Genomic DNA, 16674 nt, shown 5'->3' on the forward strand with positions numbered 1-16674 from the left:
AGTTAATTTGTCCCCTCTGTTACCGGTCCACTCTGTGACTTATTAACTCCAAAAACTCCAAAAATTAAAAAAAATACTGCTGGTTATGGATTCCTATTGTTGATACCATCCGTAACCACATGAGGCCAATTATAAACATATTTGGCCAACTTAATTTTTAAAAATTACAAAATTCAGAATGGTCATGTTTTTTAAGAACGACCCATATATAAGGGACTTAAAAACAATAAATATGGGCCATTCCAGCGAAGACGACACCTCTGATAAAAAAATAAATTACATAAATTGGGTTAAGATCTGCAAAAACAATAAAGAAGGCAGGATAAATCTTTAGAAATAGATTTTATCCATTTATTTGTCACTATTTTCTCTATAGTTAGCAGTTATAATATACTGTAATATGATTGCAAAAAGTTTTCAAGGCATTCCTCATCTACTAAAGATGGTAATGCAAAAAATAATTATCCAAAAAGAAAGAACAATTCATGATCTTCAAAATGGTAGTAAGTTATTAGAAAAATACATTTATGGTGAGAAGTTATAAGCGTTCAAAGAAATACTTATTGGATGTCCCACCCGTCACAAAAAAATATGTATTTTTTAACGTAACATAGAAATTCTTAAGTTTCCCATTTTTTAAAAGGGGTCCCACTATTAAAAAAAAAAAGATGTGTCTTTACAGGTGACTCGTCCCACTCGTCGCAAAATGTTGACCCACACGTCACAAGAAAAAATAAGTTTTTTTTTGTTTGCTAAATTTTAAAATATAATAACGCCATTAAAGCATAAAATGGTACTCAACATTCTACTAAATACATTCGAGAAAGCTACTGTGAACGAAATACCTATAGTTTGTCTAAAATTCGGAAACTAATCCAAAAGATCAGAGTAGCGGGTGACAGCGTTGTTCCACCCGTCACGCTTGGAAACTGTTAAATTTTATACTTTATCAGTTTCGCATTAAACTGATATCTGACTTCAAGGGTTAACAGTTTGACACTTGCCAAATCAATGGTTACAGAGAATTTACTAAAAACTTTAGCAAAAACCAAGTTAAAATGTCCCCCCGTTACTTTGGAATGCCCCATATACAGATCTAAATAAAAAATAAGTTTTTCGTAAACTTTTTCAAATTAAGCGTGGAAATATATGCGTTTCGAATCCTACTTCACAAATTTGATATATGTATATAGTCGTTTAACGTACAAAACCGCGTATCAAGAAAAAGCAATACCTCGTATGTGAGGTTGCCCAAATTTTATAACAGAAAGTAAATTAGTCTTATTTCAAAACGGTTCTTTTTTTATCCCTAATTATCTCTTCTTATATCTAAGGTTAAACGCATAGTGGCACAGCGAGCAAAGCGACGATTACATGATAAAGGCAAGGGGAAAGATATAGTAAAAATAAAATAAAGATTAAGGAAAACAGATTAAGATAAATGTAATTATAACGAAATGGTAGAGGGNCGCATAGTGGCACAGCGAGCAAAGCGACGATTACATGATAAAGGCAAGGGTAAAGATATAGTAAAAATAAAATAAAGATTAAGGAAAACAGATTAAGATAAATGTAATTATAACGAAATGGTAGAGGTAGAGCTAAATAAGGACGAAATAAGGTACATAAGAAAGAACTTATGTTAACTAGCCTGTCGGTTTATTCAAAATTTCAAACCAATGAAATACAAATGATATTATTGTTCATCTAAGTAGTATACATTCTAAATAGGAACCAAATCGGAACGTAATTACGGGGTTTTCAAATATCTCTCCATCTGCGCCACCTATCGGATTAACTCGTCATTGCTGTTGCATTGTCATCGAGATCTGAGCCAAGTTTGAATTTGTAACTCTAGTTCACGATGAAGTTGGTTTAAATATATGTATTTCAAGATTTGATCACACGCAGGTGAAACAAATAAAAGCTTGTAAATAGTACACCAAGCATCCAAATTAATTCGTCAAATTTGCTATGACAATGACTAAGATTGCTAAAAAAAAATGACATCAAAAAATAAAAATAAAATTTTAATAATATATTAAATATGTTATCAAAATCACCCATATTTTTTATAAAAAGTAAAATGGAGGTATTAAAATTAATCTACTATCTAAAAAATGTTACGCATTTAACCAGTTTCCTCTCTTAATTTATGCAAATTTGCACACCTTGCTAATTAAATTCAACTATCCTTGTTTACTTTACTTACCATTTGTGGGGCGAGCTCAAAACACCTAATGCCAAGCCAAGCCAAGTCCTTCTCCACTTGGTCTTTCCATACAGGGGGAGCCTCCCTATTTCTCTGCTACCACCAGAAGGTTGCGAGTTCAATACTTTCAGAGCTGGAGCATCGGTGTCCATTCGAACGACATGGCCAAGCCAGCGGAGCCGCAGCATTTTAATTAGCTGCACTATGTCCATATCGTTGTAAAGCTCATACAGCTCGCCATCGCCAACGCGCAAAGGCCCGTAAATATTTCGCAAAATCTTTCTCTCGAACTCTCCAAGAGCCGCCTCATCGGATGTTTTCATTGTCCATGGTTCTGCACCATATACCAACACGGGCATGATAAGTGACTTATAGAGTGTAGTTTTCGTACGTCGAGAGAGAACTTTACTCCTGAATTGCATACTTAGTCCAAGGTAGCACTTGTTGGCAAGAGTGATTCTGCGTTGGATTTCCATGCTGACATTATTATCGGTGTTAATGCTGGTTCCCAATTAGATGAAATTCTCTAGTTTTTCGAAATTATGACTGTCAACAGTGACTAAGTGTAGGGTTGCAGATTTTTTTGCGCAAAATCAGTACCTTATATTTTTTCACGCTATAAAAATCAGTACTTTTCTGTACACTTTTATTCAAAGCAAAATTTTGTGAGTAACAGAAAATCCTTTGAAATGACAGAGAACTTATTTTTAACAATATTTTGGTATAAGAATAAAATGTGGTTCACAAAATATAATAAACTAGCAGACCCGGCGAACTTCGTCCCGCCCAAAATTAATTTTTTTATTGAAATATTTGGTAAAAACTTTTTCGCCGGCAACTCAAGTTCATGTTTGGTTTTGTGGTCGACAGAAGGCATATCCCCATTGATGTCTTAAATAACCTGACGAAAGCGTTATACCGGGAAGAAGTCCTTGCGGCTCGATAGTGAATCGTCCTTGAATCTGTATAGTATAGTTGGTGGCAGTTTACAAACTGGTGAGTATCATTGGTCCACATTCTGTTTAGTCACGGTAAAGCAAGGACTGCAATGGTTCTGATGGTTGATTTAACGGAAGTAATTTAACTTTGATCCCTGGTGCCTCCGAATCGACGATTTTTAGCAATAACTCGGTTCCAGCGCCACTAAAAATTATCACTAAAATCGTTTCGGTCGTTTTGGAGGAGTTAAGCCACCAGAATAAGTCTTTTACATACCGCCACTCTTCGGCATTTTTTCCCATACAGAAAAACGTTCACGCATTCTTTAGACGTGCGGTATCAACGGTATCTTATAGCCATTAAAAACTTGCACTTTATGATACCGAAATTGAGTGAACTTCAAAACTGCATACTCAAAATTTGGTACAATAAATGTATTACGAAAAAGAAAAAAAACACTGTATTCTGGGTGTATATATTTACAGATAGGTAAAAGTTTCAATATGTTTGGAAAGCACCACTTTCCTTTTCCAGGAGCCCCGAAATCTCTATACCAATTTCCAGGACATTACCACAAATACTTTCAGAGATATACGGTATGAAAAATTCGATATGCATTGGTGATGCCACGCTCCCTTAATATATCCAAAATCTGCAGTAGGTGTCTAAAATTTCAAAAAATCAGTACAGCCGTTCGCGAGATCACCTCTTATAAAAAGAAGGAGCTTCTCTTTATAACTATAATTAGTGTAAGTAACACAGGGCAATACCGATTTTGATGCGGCAAACGTTGAAGCTGGTTTTAATAGGTTTTTTTCCTGATTAAGAATACGTAAATATAATGTTTCCATCGCGTTTTTCGCAATATTTTAGAAGCTCTAGCAATGAAACAAAAGGTGATAGAAGCTTCCACTTAAATTAAGGTTTCGACTTCTGACTTCAATCCCTGAAAATACCATTCCTGCACCTTGACCCTAAGGTTACCTATAGTCATTTATTTAATAGCTAACACTGATCTTTACACCATTTTTGACGATAAAAAGTAAATGAGTATAGGTGACCATTAGGGCAAGGTGCAGGTATAGTACTTTCAGGGATGGTAGTCTGTAGTTCTAGGAAGGTTCTATGACCTTTTGCTTAATTGCGGTAGGAACTAGATCTTCCCGAAATCAGTTATTCCTGTTCAACAAATGACTAGAAGGCCTGGTTTCTCCAACTCAACTTAGTTAAGCCAATTTTCTCGACTCAGCCAAGAATAAGCTGTGTAAAACGTAGGCTAACTTTTGACTTAAGTCCAAAAATGGCTAAACTAAGTTAAGTTGAGATGGAGAAACCAGTATTAAGTGACCATCAAGCAAAGGTGCGGGAACTTGCTTTAATCAAAGCCTAAGTGGAAGGTTCTACCACCACTTTGTTTCTTTACTAGAGCCTCTCATATATTGCAAAAACTCGATTATTTGACAATTTGACCTCGTTTTTTCTTAAAATCTGGAGCTGATGGTAACTTTTTACTTACGGATTCGTAATCAGCACAAAAAAATCTGTGAAAAATAGCGTTAACATTTGCTGCATCAAATTTTTGTAACTGTAAAACAATGACCCGATTCGATTGAAAATTTTTTGGAATTGATCGGTTCTGGCCCACCTATCATATATTCTAACCCAGCCAATAAGCTACCTACGTGCTAAATTGCCAGCAAATCGGACCATTAATAAGACTGTTTCGAATAGTTCGGTCTCTGACCCACTTAACGGAAAAAATGAATCCCATATGCTAATCTAGGCCAAAGCCTACCAACGAACCAACTGCATTTTTTTAAGCATAGCTCGACCTCTGCGCCAACTATCGGAAAAATTAAAACTTTGTGCACTCCTTCTTCTAAACACGTTTCCAAAAAAGCAGCACCTATTCGAATCGGTTATGAAACATAGGAGAAAATTGTTCCCAATTGATTCAAGCTCCCAATGAATTTCACAATTATCCGAAATTTTGAAAGCTTTTGTCGAAAAAAATTCAAATTTTTTGCATTCTTCGATTCCATACAAAAAAATCAATTTTCGATCTTTAAAATTTTCCGAATGTCCCGGAGGGGTTTCCCAAAATTTTCTTTCGTAAAAACCTTCTCCTGGCAATTACGAACAACTGAAAAAAAATTAGCCAAATCGGCCCAACCGTTCTCAATTGATGAATTACTATACATTTTTCACACCATTTTTATATATATAGATTTTGTTGAAAACTAAACCCTTTTCGGTAGTAGTTTTGTATGCAATTTTTAGAGTGTAAAAGTGAGTAGCAGCAAATAGCACGGTTCCGGAGATTTTCATACAAGTATGTATAGTTCGGCGTGATATTACTTACCTATGCAGCTTGCCAGAAACATTTTCAATAATTAAAACAAATTTCCAGTTTTTTAATATAGTTTTTAGTTTTATTTAATTACGTTTATTTAATCGCATTGCATATTTCCTCTTAAACACCCAATTGTATGCAATGACATTACACATTCTTGTACACATGCACATTTGTTGTGTATTATACTATTTGTGTTTCCGCATTTTCACAATCGTACAATAAATATTCATTAGTGAAAATTTTAAATATTCTCTGTTTTTGTTTATTGTTTGTTTTGCTGTAGTAATGCTTTCAATTCGCAACATGTTTTCATCAGCATACGAATAATTAAATTTACTTAAAAAAAGAGATCTGTTGCATTTGCCGGATGCTTTGCCGGTGTATTGACTATGTGTGTGTGTGTGTTTTTTTTTATGCTGCAGCCGAATATGCTACCAATAACTAAGTACTACACATTCACCCGTAACTAGTGACGTGAAAAACTGTACACAAACAGTGACGTAGGGGCCCCTAAGACTTCCCCCATGATAGCTTTTATATTTGCTGAAGGTGGTTAAATGATTTTTTTTTGCATACTTATTACTAATTCCATTTATTCCCAATTAAATAACCTACAAAAATATGTTTTCCAAACAAAAAGGTATTGGAGTAGTGGCCCTTGAAACATTGTTAAATTTTTATTTCACGCGATAAAAGGTCGATTAAAAATTTTCTGACAAAAAAAAAAATTAAGGCAATAAACTAAGAGCGCCATATTATTCGCAATGGGAAAATAGTTTCGTTTTCAGCTTCACAAAAAACTTGACACAGCTGGTAACCGACTGAAACCTGTAGTATTTGTTAGTTTTCTGTAAATTCAAAGGTATTCCGAATTTGAAGATAATTCACCTCCATAAAAAATATAGCAGTTGAAAACTTCAGAAGAGTCTAGTGGACTCCACATCACTAGTTACAAGTTAATGCAAACTGTAGTATTATTAGTACGCATTCCATTTACCCTATAAAAATTAGGATCATTCAAAGTGTAATCCTAGATTAATCCTTTGCAAGCAATGAATTACTCCTTAAACTCCTTTTTAACATTACGTGTGCTTACAAGCGATCACTTCTTTTGAGCTCCAAACGGAGGACAAAGGTGATATTCTTTTGAGCTTCTTTTCACCTTCGAAACGAGAACAAAGGGAAGTTATCGAATTCCTATCCTTAGCTCGATTATTTTTGTAAAACATGTCAACGCTCCAAATTGGTGAACAAGTCATTACTGCTTTATTGCTCGATTTTGCTACTAATGCATACATTTTGCTGAGTAGCGCACACACACACATATGCAAATGTACACAATGTTGACTCAATAACTTTTCATAATCATTTATTATTTATTTAATTATTATTCTTCATTTTCCGGGCACTATTATTATTTAGCAGCCGTAATTATTAAAATACGTTCAATTGTTCAAATGTTTATGCTTTTATTTGTATATTTTTTGTTGTTGTTAATACACATAAACACATAAATGCTTGCATAAACGCATTCTTCTTCAATAGCTTCCGCTTTGGCCCACTCTCTTGGGTGGGTTATTATTTTTATTGTTGTTCAATTTAAAAACGATTCTATGGTAATTTGTGGTTTTAATTGTACGTAATGAGTAACAAAAATTAATACATTTTTTTGTTCGCATCCTTGCACTAAAGTTTGTGTGTTTGCATGATTTATTTTTTTGTTGTTGTGCGCTTTTGGCATTGCGAGCAATTTTTTGCTGACATTTCTACTTAATGAAGTCATTTCCTTGTTCTGTGGTTTGCGTTTATATTTTCATCGTTTCTTAAATATTGAGTTTGAAAATTAAAATCTATTAACTCTATCTGTTTAATATTTTATTCCAGTTAAAAATGTCAAACGAACATTTGTATTCTATTTGTTTGCCAATACCGGGTTTGCGACGTCATCTAATAATCTCTTATATAGTGAGGTCATACGAGCACATTTTTTCCCCCTGCCGAAGGAGGTTCTGGCACCAAACTTTACGTGTCTAAGTATAAATTTGGAGGATCCTCATGAAATGTTCATATTTTACTCTAGAAAAATACGGCACGTTAAAAATTTGTTATCCGGCAAACAAAATTTTCCTATGCAAGTCATCAGTGAGTGTCACCAAAAGGCTGCAGTCAACAAATGTCCGATACGGCGTTTGACAGTACCAGTTCTCAAGTCTTTTTTAATAATTCCACTCATGGACTTTTGCGTGACACTCGTATCTCGGAGCGGATTTCGAGAAAATTCAGCGTGATGACTTGCGGCGTTGGAACTGTACGTGGACCGGCCCGACCGACGGACAAACATGCAACTTATCTTAAGCGGGCGGAGCGTTTTGAAAATACCACATTTTTTTTCATTTCACATTTACATAAATAGCGCTATAATAGCGACACGATTTTCGTTACTTGACCATTCCTTGGTGAGAGCTAAAGCAATTTTGAATTAAACTCTGCTATTGGATTGGGTGCGTTCAATGTTGCCACAATATTTATTTCAATACTAACCATAACGGCCTCCATTATTCTATCAGATTCTTTGCCAATCCAAAAAAGTGAGGAAAAGTGTGCCACACCACTAATATTAAGCCCTTTTGTTAAGATTTGAGGTGGCCACTCCAGTGTGTTAATATATGAGTCCTCTATATATTTTGAATCAATTCTTGGTTATAAGCCGGTGAATTGTCCTATTTCAAAATTAAATAATTTCCAAATAACCGAATACTACATTATCATAAATATAAATCTGTTATCCACGCCTTTGTTTCCGGATTTTGGTTTTGGTTTTCAATGAAAATGTTTCACCTTTTTTACGGCAAATGAACATCTGTCCTCCGATTCTTTTCTTCGTCGTACGAATCTTTTCTTTATAAAACTTCATTTCTCCCGGAATAGTTTAGAAAAATTACTAAGTTTATCTTATGGCATTGGCAAACTGTTTTTTTTTCATTGAACCTTTAAACATTTTAACTTTCTCTGCTTAAGTAAAACACTAAAACTGTAAAACTTCATAAAGTCAATCATTGGTGTTTACTTAATATTTAATTCATGTAAACTTGCATATTGCAACGTATTATGTAAGTGTAGGTGTGTAAATCTATGATCATTCTCAACTTTGTATTTGGCTTTATTTTTCGCAGATGTACTTGTTTCTCAAAACCTACAAGTATTTATCTATTCGGTAAACTTTCTGCTACCTAAAAAATTACGCACATCAACTGTCTGCTTTTTCTTTTGCTTTATTCTGAATTTATTTGGTATAAAACACGAGCACAATTTTAAGTCTCCTCACAAATAGCCAAGTGCATATATCAAACTTAAACGTGTCTGCTTAAGTTATTTCGCTCCAACTACCTTAGCCCTCAAAATTGACATGCTATACTAATTTTTCCTTCAGCTCTCACACATTTCTTCTTTGTTTATTTGTTTTTCAACTCTTTAAGCAAAAATATTTATACTCGTACTTACATATTTAAGTACTCGTAGAAATAGTCCATAAACTACACTGCTACTATTTTCTTCTCCTCACTACTTCGCTGCGTTTTCAACTCCTCCCATAAAATTCTTAACTACACATGTACTTAGCTACTTTTTCCTGTTCATAAACATATTTATGATGCTAAGTAATTCCCCTTTAGGCCTCCACACGCATATCTCTCTGCCGAACTCACCTTCTTTCCATTACGTCTTGCTCGCCTTGTTCGGGCTTAACCTAATATTTTCTTAAAATAGCTGACAGTTTCCGGCTGGGTCAGCACGCGATGGCGATTTGGCTTGTAGAGCGGCGTCTCTGTTGCTTCCTTCAAGAAATTGCGTGTCGGCGTTGGTGGTTCGGCGGTTGTGGCATGATGCTTCGTATGCTTGCCGCTGCTGCTGCTGCTGCTGTTCTTCTCGAGCTTCTTACCTCCTTCGGTATCTTCAATTGCTGCAGAGCTTTCCTCAGAACTCGACAAGTCCATATCTGTGTTACTATTACATACTCTTGTTGTTGTTATTGAATGTGTGTATGTTGTGTCGGTTACAGCGGAAGCGGAAGCAGCAATGGAAGCAGTAGTCGTTGTGACTGTAGCCAAGGTTGGTGCTGATGGCGCGCCAGTTGTCGGGGTTGCATTTTGTGGCGCCAATTCTACGACTGCAGCTGCTGGTGACTTTGCACTTGCTTCTTCAACCTCCAGCTTGCGATTTGAGTCGGCGACTTTTATTGCTTGCAACTTATCTGTCTTCGCCGTTACTGTTGTTGTGATGATGGTGGCTGACGCTTCCGCTGCTGTATTAGATGCCTTCCCTGACGTTTCTTTTGTTAGCTCTTCAACTGCCTTTGTTTGCGGTTCTCGCTTAACTGGCTTCTCAATTTCATGTGTCAAGCTGACGTCAGCGGATTTCATTGTGGTTGTCGACGCTGTTGATGTTGCTGTCGTCCTCCTTGTAGTTGTTGTTGTTGCTGTCGTCGTGGTGGTTGGTGTTGCCGTTGAAAGATGCTTGTTAGCAGCGGAAGCGCTGGTTGCCGATTGCGTTGTTGTTGTAGGTGCATCTGTTGTTGTTTCTGCTATAATATCTTCGACATTTTCAATTTTCTCACTTGCTACTTGCGAATGAGCTTTTGTACCAGATTGTTTACCGCTCTGTTGCTGCTTTTGATTTGCTGTTGCAATTAACTTGGCATTTGAGTGTTGCTGCTTGTGTTCTTGTGCCAGTGCTGCCGATTTATCGGTTGTTTCCTTTGTCAACTCGTCACCATGAGCTGATGTTCCCTCTGAGGCTGCTGTTGTTGTTCCTGATTTTAATGTCGCCATTGTGGTCGTCACTGTTATTGTGGTCTTCGCTTCAATGTCAGCTACATCTGCTTTGGCAGTTGCTATGTGATGGGTTGCTGGCTCAGCGGGAACTTGGCTGATCGCGGTGCTGTGATGAGACGTGTCGTCATTGGGCTTTCCTTAAAAATTACAACCAAAAAATGATTTAAAATTAAGTTACCATAAATTTATGTCGATGGAAAAAAATTACATTGACCGACAGTATTTTAACAATTACCTGTTCCAAAATTTTTTAAATAATATAAAATTTTTTTCCCATTGACTAGTGTAGTACAATTTACATATATATGTAAATTAGGGTGATCCTTAAATGTATTAAGTACATTATTACATCCGATTTCTNGTGTGTATGTTGTGTCGGTTACAGCGGAAGCGGAAGCAGCAATGGAAGCAGTAGTCGTTGTGACTGTAGCCAAGGTTGGTGCTGATGGCGCGCCAGTTGTCGGGGTTGCATTTTGTGGCGCCAATTCTACGACTGCAGCTGCTGGTGACTTTGCACTTGCTTCTTCAACCTCCAGCTTGCGATTTGAGTCGGCGACTTTTATTGCTTGCAACTTATCTGTCTTCGCCGTTACTGTTGTTGTGATGATGGTGGCTGACGCTTCCGCTGCTGTATTAGATGCCTTCCCTGACGTTTCTTTTGTTAGCTCTTCAACTGCCTTTGTTTGCGGTTCTCGCTTAACTGGCTTCTCAATTTCATGTGTCAAGCTGACGTCAGCGGATTTCATTGTGGTTGTCGACGCTGTTGATGTTGCTGTCGTCCTCCTTGTAGTTGTTGTTGTTGCTGTCGTCGTGGTGGTTGGTGTTGCCGTTGAAAGATGCTTGTTAGCAGCGGAAGCGCTGGTTGCCGATTGCGTTGTTGTTGTAGGTGCATCTGTTGTTGTTTCTGCTATAATATCTTCGACATTTTCAATTTTCTCACTTGCTACTTGCGAATGAGCTTTTGTACCAGATTGTTTACCGCTCTGTTGCTGCTTTTGATTTGCTGTTGCAATTAACTTGGCATTTGAGTGTTGCTGCTTGTGTTCTTGTGCCAGTGCTGCCGATTTATCGGTTGTTTCCTTTGTCAACTCGTCACCATGAGCTGATGTTCCCTCTGAGGCTGCTGTTGTTGTTCCTGATTTTAATGTCGCCATTGTGGTCGTCACTGTTATTGTGGTCTTCGCTTCAATGTCAGCTACATCTGCTTTGGCAGTTGCTATGTGATGGGTTGCTGGCTCAGCGGGAACTTGGCTGATCGCGGTGCTGTGATGAGACGTGTCGTCATTGGGCTTTCCTTAAAAATTACAACCAAAAAATGATTTAAAATTAAGTTACCATAAATTTATGTCGATGGAAAAAAATTACATTGACCGACAGTATTTTAACAATTACCTGTTCCAAAATTTTTTAAATAATATAAAATTTTTTTCCCATTGACTAGTGTAGTACAATTTACATATATATGTAAATTAGGGTGATCCTTAAATGTATTAAGTACATTATTACATCCGATTTCTTAAACGCCAACCCCCACATCGATGCTAATATAGTCAAAGATATCACACAAAAATTTTGGTCCCGATCGGAGACGGTTTAGGCGTGTCGCACAGGGGTCAAAGTTCAGATTCCTCTATAGAGACTAAAAAGATTAAAATTAATATTTTTTTCATCTAATACTCAAAATCGATACTACTAACGTGGAAGATGTCACATATAAATTTTGGTCCCGATCGGAGTAGGGTAAGGCGTAAAAAAAATTAATTAAAATTTTGTGAGTCTCCATAGGGGAATCTGAACTTTGACCCCTGTGCAACACGCCTTAACCGACTCCAATCGGGACCAAAATTTATACGTGATATCTCCGCCTACAGTAGTATCGTAGTATTAGATGAAAAAAAAAATTTATTTAAATTTTTTGAGTCTCCATAGAGGAATCTGAACTTTGACCCCTGTGCGACACGCCTTAACCGTCTCCAATCGGGACTAAAATTTATATGTGATATCTTTGACCGTTGTATTAGCGACTGAGGGGGTGAGACTTAAAATTTCATTTTTAAGAGCCACCCTAATGTACATATTCCCTGCAATCCGAAGTTCCCGAAATCTTTAGGAGTATCTCACTTCTCTGACGATTTTTTTACGAATCTTCGAAGAAAATTACATGAAGACGAAAACGAATATGAAGGCGAAGAAAACACGAAGGCAAGTATGAATACGGAGATGAATTCAATAACGAATATGAAGAAAATTCGACAATGAAAACGATAAGCGATGCGAAGACGAACACGAATATAAAGACGATCTATGAATTCGGAAATAAATTCGAAGACGAATACGACGACCAAGACGAATACGAAAACTGAATTGAATACCAATACGAATACAAATATGAAGACGAAAAAATACGAGTTCGGGGACGGACACGAATACGAATGCGAAGATTAAGACGAAGGTAGCTGCGAAGATAAATGAAAAACAAATACAAAGTATAGACAAATACTAACACAAAAACGAAAACGGATACAAAGCGAAGGCCAACACGAAAACAAATACAAGCAGAAATACGAAGACGATTGTAAAAAAATGATAGTAGTATGAAGACGTATAAAAATTAATTAACAAGAAAGCGAAGATGAATACGTTAACGAACATGAAGCCGGAAGCGAAGAAAAAGTCGCATACGAAGACGATTGTAAAGACGACGACTGAGACTAAGGACCAGGTTAATACTAAGCCTAATACAAATTTCTACAATATGAAGCGAAGTGGAAGTGCAATGGCGTATAGTACTTCTTCCAGATTCTCGAGAAAAGGATCGACATTCATCAGCTTTGCTTCCTTTCATTCGATACATTTTTCAAATAAAAACTGTATACATTTTGCATAAAAATATATCCCTTTAGACACCGCGGTCGTCAAGGTTTAAGATCTTATTGTTTGCAAAAATAAAAAGCTCATGCTTTTAAATCATGTTTGTTAAGCCATTTGCCAAAATATTTCCAAAATTTCCCAAAGTACGCCGAACAAAATTGCGATCTATAAATTTCTTATGATGTTCGAGATTCTATATTGCGCAGAAACATGGAATATGACGAATAAAAATGATAGGGCGTCCGAGAGAACTATTTTATGCAATATCTATACAAAAGTATTTAAAATGACTAGCTGTATGACCAATATAATGACATATACGTAGACATAGATAGGCAATGAAAACTCTGTCATTTTATTTACATGGTGCTCCTTAGACCCTACCCTACGCGACATAATATCACAAATTGGTTATTTGAAATCCACTAGTAGTAGAAATAATGCATTAAAATTGATAGGAACGGATTATTTTTACTAAAGCGTTGAAACTCGTGCCCCGATGCCCTAAATTCAGTATGAGTTACTTAACTGATTGTACTGAGAATTCAGTAAAGTTTTTCGAAATTTTTATTAACTTACCTCGAAAATCTCCATGACCAGGGTGCGCCGGCGCCGCTCCCTCATGCATTCCGGTGCCATAATGCTCCCCACTTGGATGGTCACCATGCTTCAGCGGTGGTACGTAATGTGACTTCACCATCAACATTGGTGGAATAAAGTGTGAATTGTCTGCTGATTCTTTCATGTGTGAATGTTGCGATTCGTCGGAAATAATGATCCCGTGTGCTTGCTGTTGCTGTGGGTGCATAGGATGGGCTATGGTTGCAGGTGATTCGGTGTGCGATGTGTGGGGAGCAGGCGTGCTACTGATGAAGGCGTGCGCATCTAAGTCGGTTGGATGCGTAGGAGTGGCTGTTGTGGTATGGACTATTAGGCTCGGGACGGTTTCCGAAGATCTAATAGTGCTAGGCGATGCATCACTTCTTGAAATGAGAACAGCCTGTTCTGTTGTTATTGTAGCTTGGTTTTCATTCGGTTTGTGAGTAGTCGTGGATGTGCTCAGAATTGGTGTCACAGTGCTACTAGGGTCAGTGGTTGTCGTCGCAGCTGCTGTGGTGGTAGTTGTTGTAGTAGTAGTTGTAGTAGTGGTTGTTGCTGGCACAGTAGTGGTGCTACTTGCTGTACTGGAAGCTGCTGTAGCTGTGTCAAATACTAATCTCTTTTCCATCTCTTCCTTGAAATGCTGAGCTTGCTTTTCTTCACTAACCATCTCCTCCGAAAACTTCTCTGTAATGGGTGCCATTGTTTTTAAGTCCTGTGGCAGTACTTTTTTCTTATGCGGTAATGATTCAGTTATCTCATTAGAGACTTCGTCTTCTTCGATGCCAACGTGTTCTATCATTTCCGGTTCACCGCTTTGCTGTGGCTGATCGCCCATCATCATGTCTTCCAAAGCCAACAACTGATGTTGCTTCTTTGGCTTCGGCGTTGGTGGTGGAAGCTGAATGCTCTCGTCGTATTTTTGTCCACGGTACTTTTTCTGATAATCGCCACTATTGGTTACGATCACCTTCTTAGACGCCTTCTTCACTGGTTTAGGGATCTCGCCTGGTATGTGGTAGCTACTCATGGGCATTGTGGCTTCGTCGGCTTGCATAAGCTCATCCACATTGAATTGTTCGATGAGTCGCTGCACGGTATTCTTTTCCGTTGGCACCTGCTCAGAGACGTCGCTGCTGCTGCCCGAACCGTAGGTGGTTTCACCAAGTGGCAGCAACTCAATGTCGTTGTTCTCATTATTGTCTGTGCGAATGCTGTTGATAATTTGAAGAGATTTGAAGTGGGAGTTGGTTATATCATTGATACGTTGTGCTTCAAGTCGCTCACGTGGGCAGATCAGTTCACGCAGTGCACGATCACGATCCTATGGAGAAAAAATCGAAAAAATGGACAAATAAAGAAATATACTACAAAGATATATACATATTTTACATAGTTCAAAAACACTTTTGATTTCGTGTTTTCAAACAAATTTCTATCGCCGAGCGCAAAGGTGTACAAGGGTATTATAACTTTGTTCACATAAGGGTTGTTTGTAACATACTAACAACAATCCCTTGAAAAGAAGTAACATTATTATGGAATTTTGGTAAATGGGCTATATATAACTATGTATAACTATATAAGTTTATTTCATTATGTCTAACTGAACGTTCTATCGAAGATGTTTGAAATAGGGGTAAAACCACCCCTGGTATCTATGTAGCGGTAGTTTTCGGAAAGGTGAAAGAACTTGCGTCGGGTTTTTACTTGTTTTGTTTAAAAATGCCAATTTAATATTTGGTCAAAATAAAATTAGTAAAGTTAAAGTATTGATGAAGAGTTGACTTCCAAAGTAAGTCTTTGTTTTGTTTTGGTGTTGGTTGGTTTTTTCTTTCCCGATGAGAGATATTTCCAGGCAAATACAAATTGCACGCCAAAACTTAACCATAGAAAAATGCCACAATGGCGTAAGTTTGAAGTTTTTACTGGTTTCACTGGTGAGATATTTCTGATAATTGCTCTACCTCTTAATATACTTATGAGTGATGTGTTCACGCTCCCACTGCTGGTACTTACTGGAAGTGGTGTTTAATAAACCTAAAATTTGTAAATAATTCGTATGCTGGATTTTCACTAGGCATTAAATGGAAACACTTCGATTACTCATAAAATGCATTACTTTCGATAGACGCTCCCTCGAGGGCTTGCGGACGCAGCGAACGCACATAATCTTTTGTCTCGCCCTGCAGATCCTCAGTGGATGTCGGCGCGATTTGGTGCGCATCGCTTTTAAAAGCCTTATCCCGTCGATATCCGCTACCTTCCTTAAAAATGCCATGTACTGTTATCTACGTGTTCTCTGTAGGCTCTATTTGGATGCCATTGTCAACAGCTTGTCTTTATTTGAGGGTGTTATGAGGAAATAACATGCGCTTTATATGCTAAGCTATGGTTGAGTTTTTATTGCGGATATTTATGTACGCTTCGGGTATGACCACTTATCTTTTGTTGTTGTTATGGGAAAATCGATTTATCGATCGAAGTATGGCGTTTCAAAGATAAAATTCCAAACCTAAAGACAGATTCATATTGTAAGTAACCAATAAGGTTTCTGTTGTAGAAACAACGGTAAATATTGGCTTATTTTGGGGTAAATTTTGAACTTTAAAGTGCTATAGAAACTTACATAACTTTCGTTTTAGGGATGTAGGAGCAATAGAAATATTATCGTGTAGAAATTTTATATAAATTCAACAATCATTTAACATTCTAAGGCCAAAAATTGTTGAAAAAATGGGCAAACGTTTTTTATTATCAAAAGACTGGACAACGGCTCTATTTTCTTTAATCAAAAACTCAAGTTTATTACATTCGTTTGGTATATCGGAAGTATTGGTTGATATCTCCTAAGTAAACATACTTTA

The 16674-nt window shown here is 37.1% G+C and overlaps 1 protein-coding gene across 3 annotated transcripts in view; it reads right to left on the bottom strand.

Moving 5' to 3' along the window:
• Positions 1-5912: 5912 nt before the first annotated feature.
• The window catches only part of LOC108365336 (mucin-5AC), a 62449-nt gene continuing 51687 nt past the window's right edge, over positions 5913-16674 (bottom strand). For all 3 annotated transcript variants that reach the window (XM_017619333.1, XM_017619335.1, XM_017619334.1), the window contains 3 exons: positions 13787-15131; positions 10706-11630; positions 5913-9548 (listed from right to left, as the gene is read on the bottom strand). In XM_017619333.1, coding sequence (XP_017474822.1) covers positions 9248-9548; positions 10706-11630; positions 13787-15131 — 2571 coding nt within the window. In that variant the 3' untranslated portion in view covers positions 5913-9247. The remainder of the gene's footprint in view (positions 9549-10705; positions 11631-13786; positions 15132-16674) is intronic.

Source organism: Rhagoletis zephyria, unplaced genomic scaffold (genome assembly GCF_001687245.7).
Source record: "Rhagoletis zephyria isolate East Lansing unplaced genomic scaffold, Rhagoletis_zephyria_1.1 Rzeph_scaffold_01840, whole genome shotgun sequence".
NCBI lineage: Eukaryota > Metazoa > Arthropoda > Insecta > Diptera > Tephritidae > Rhagoletis > Rhagoletis zephyria.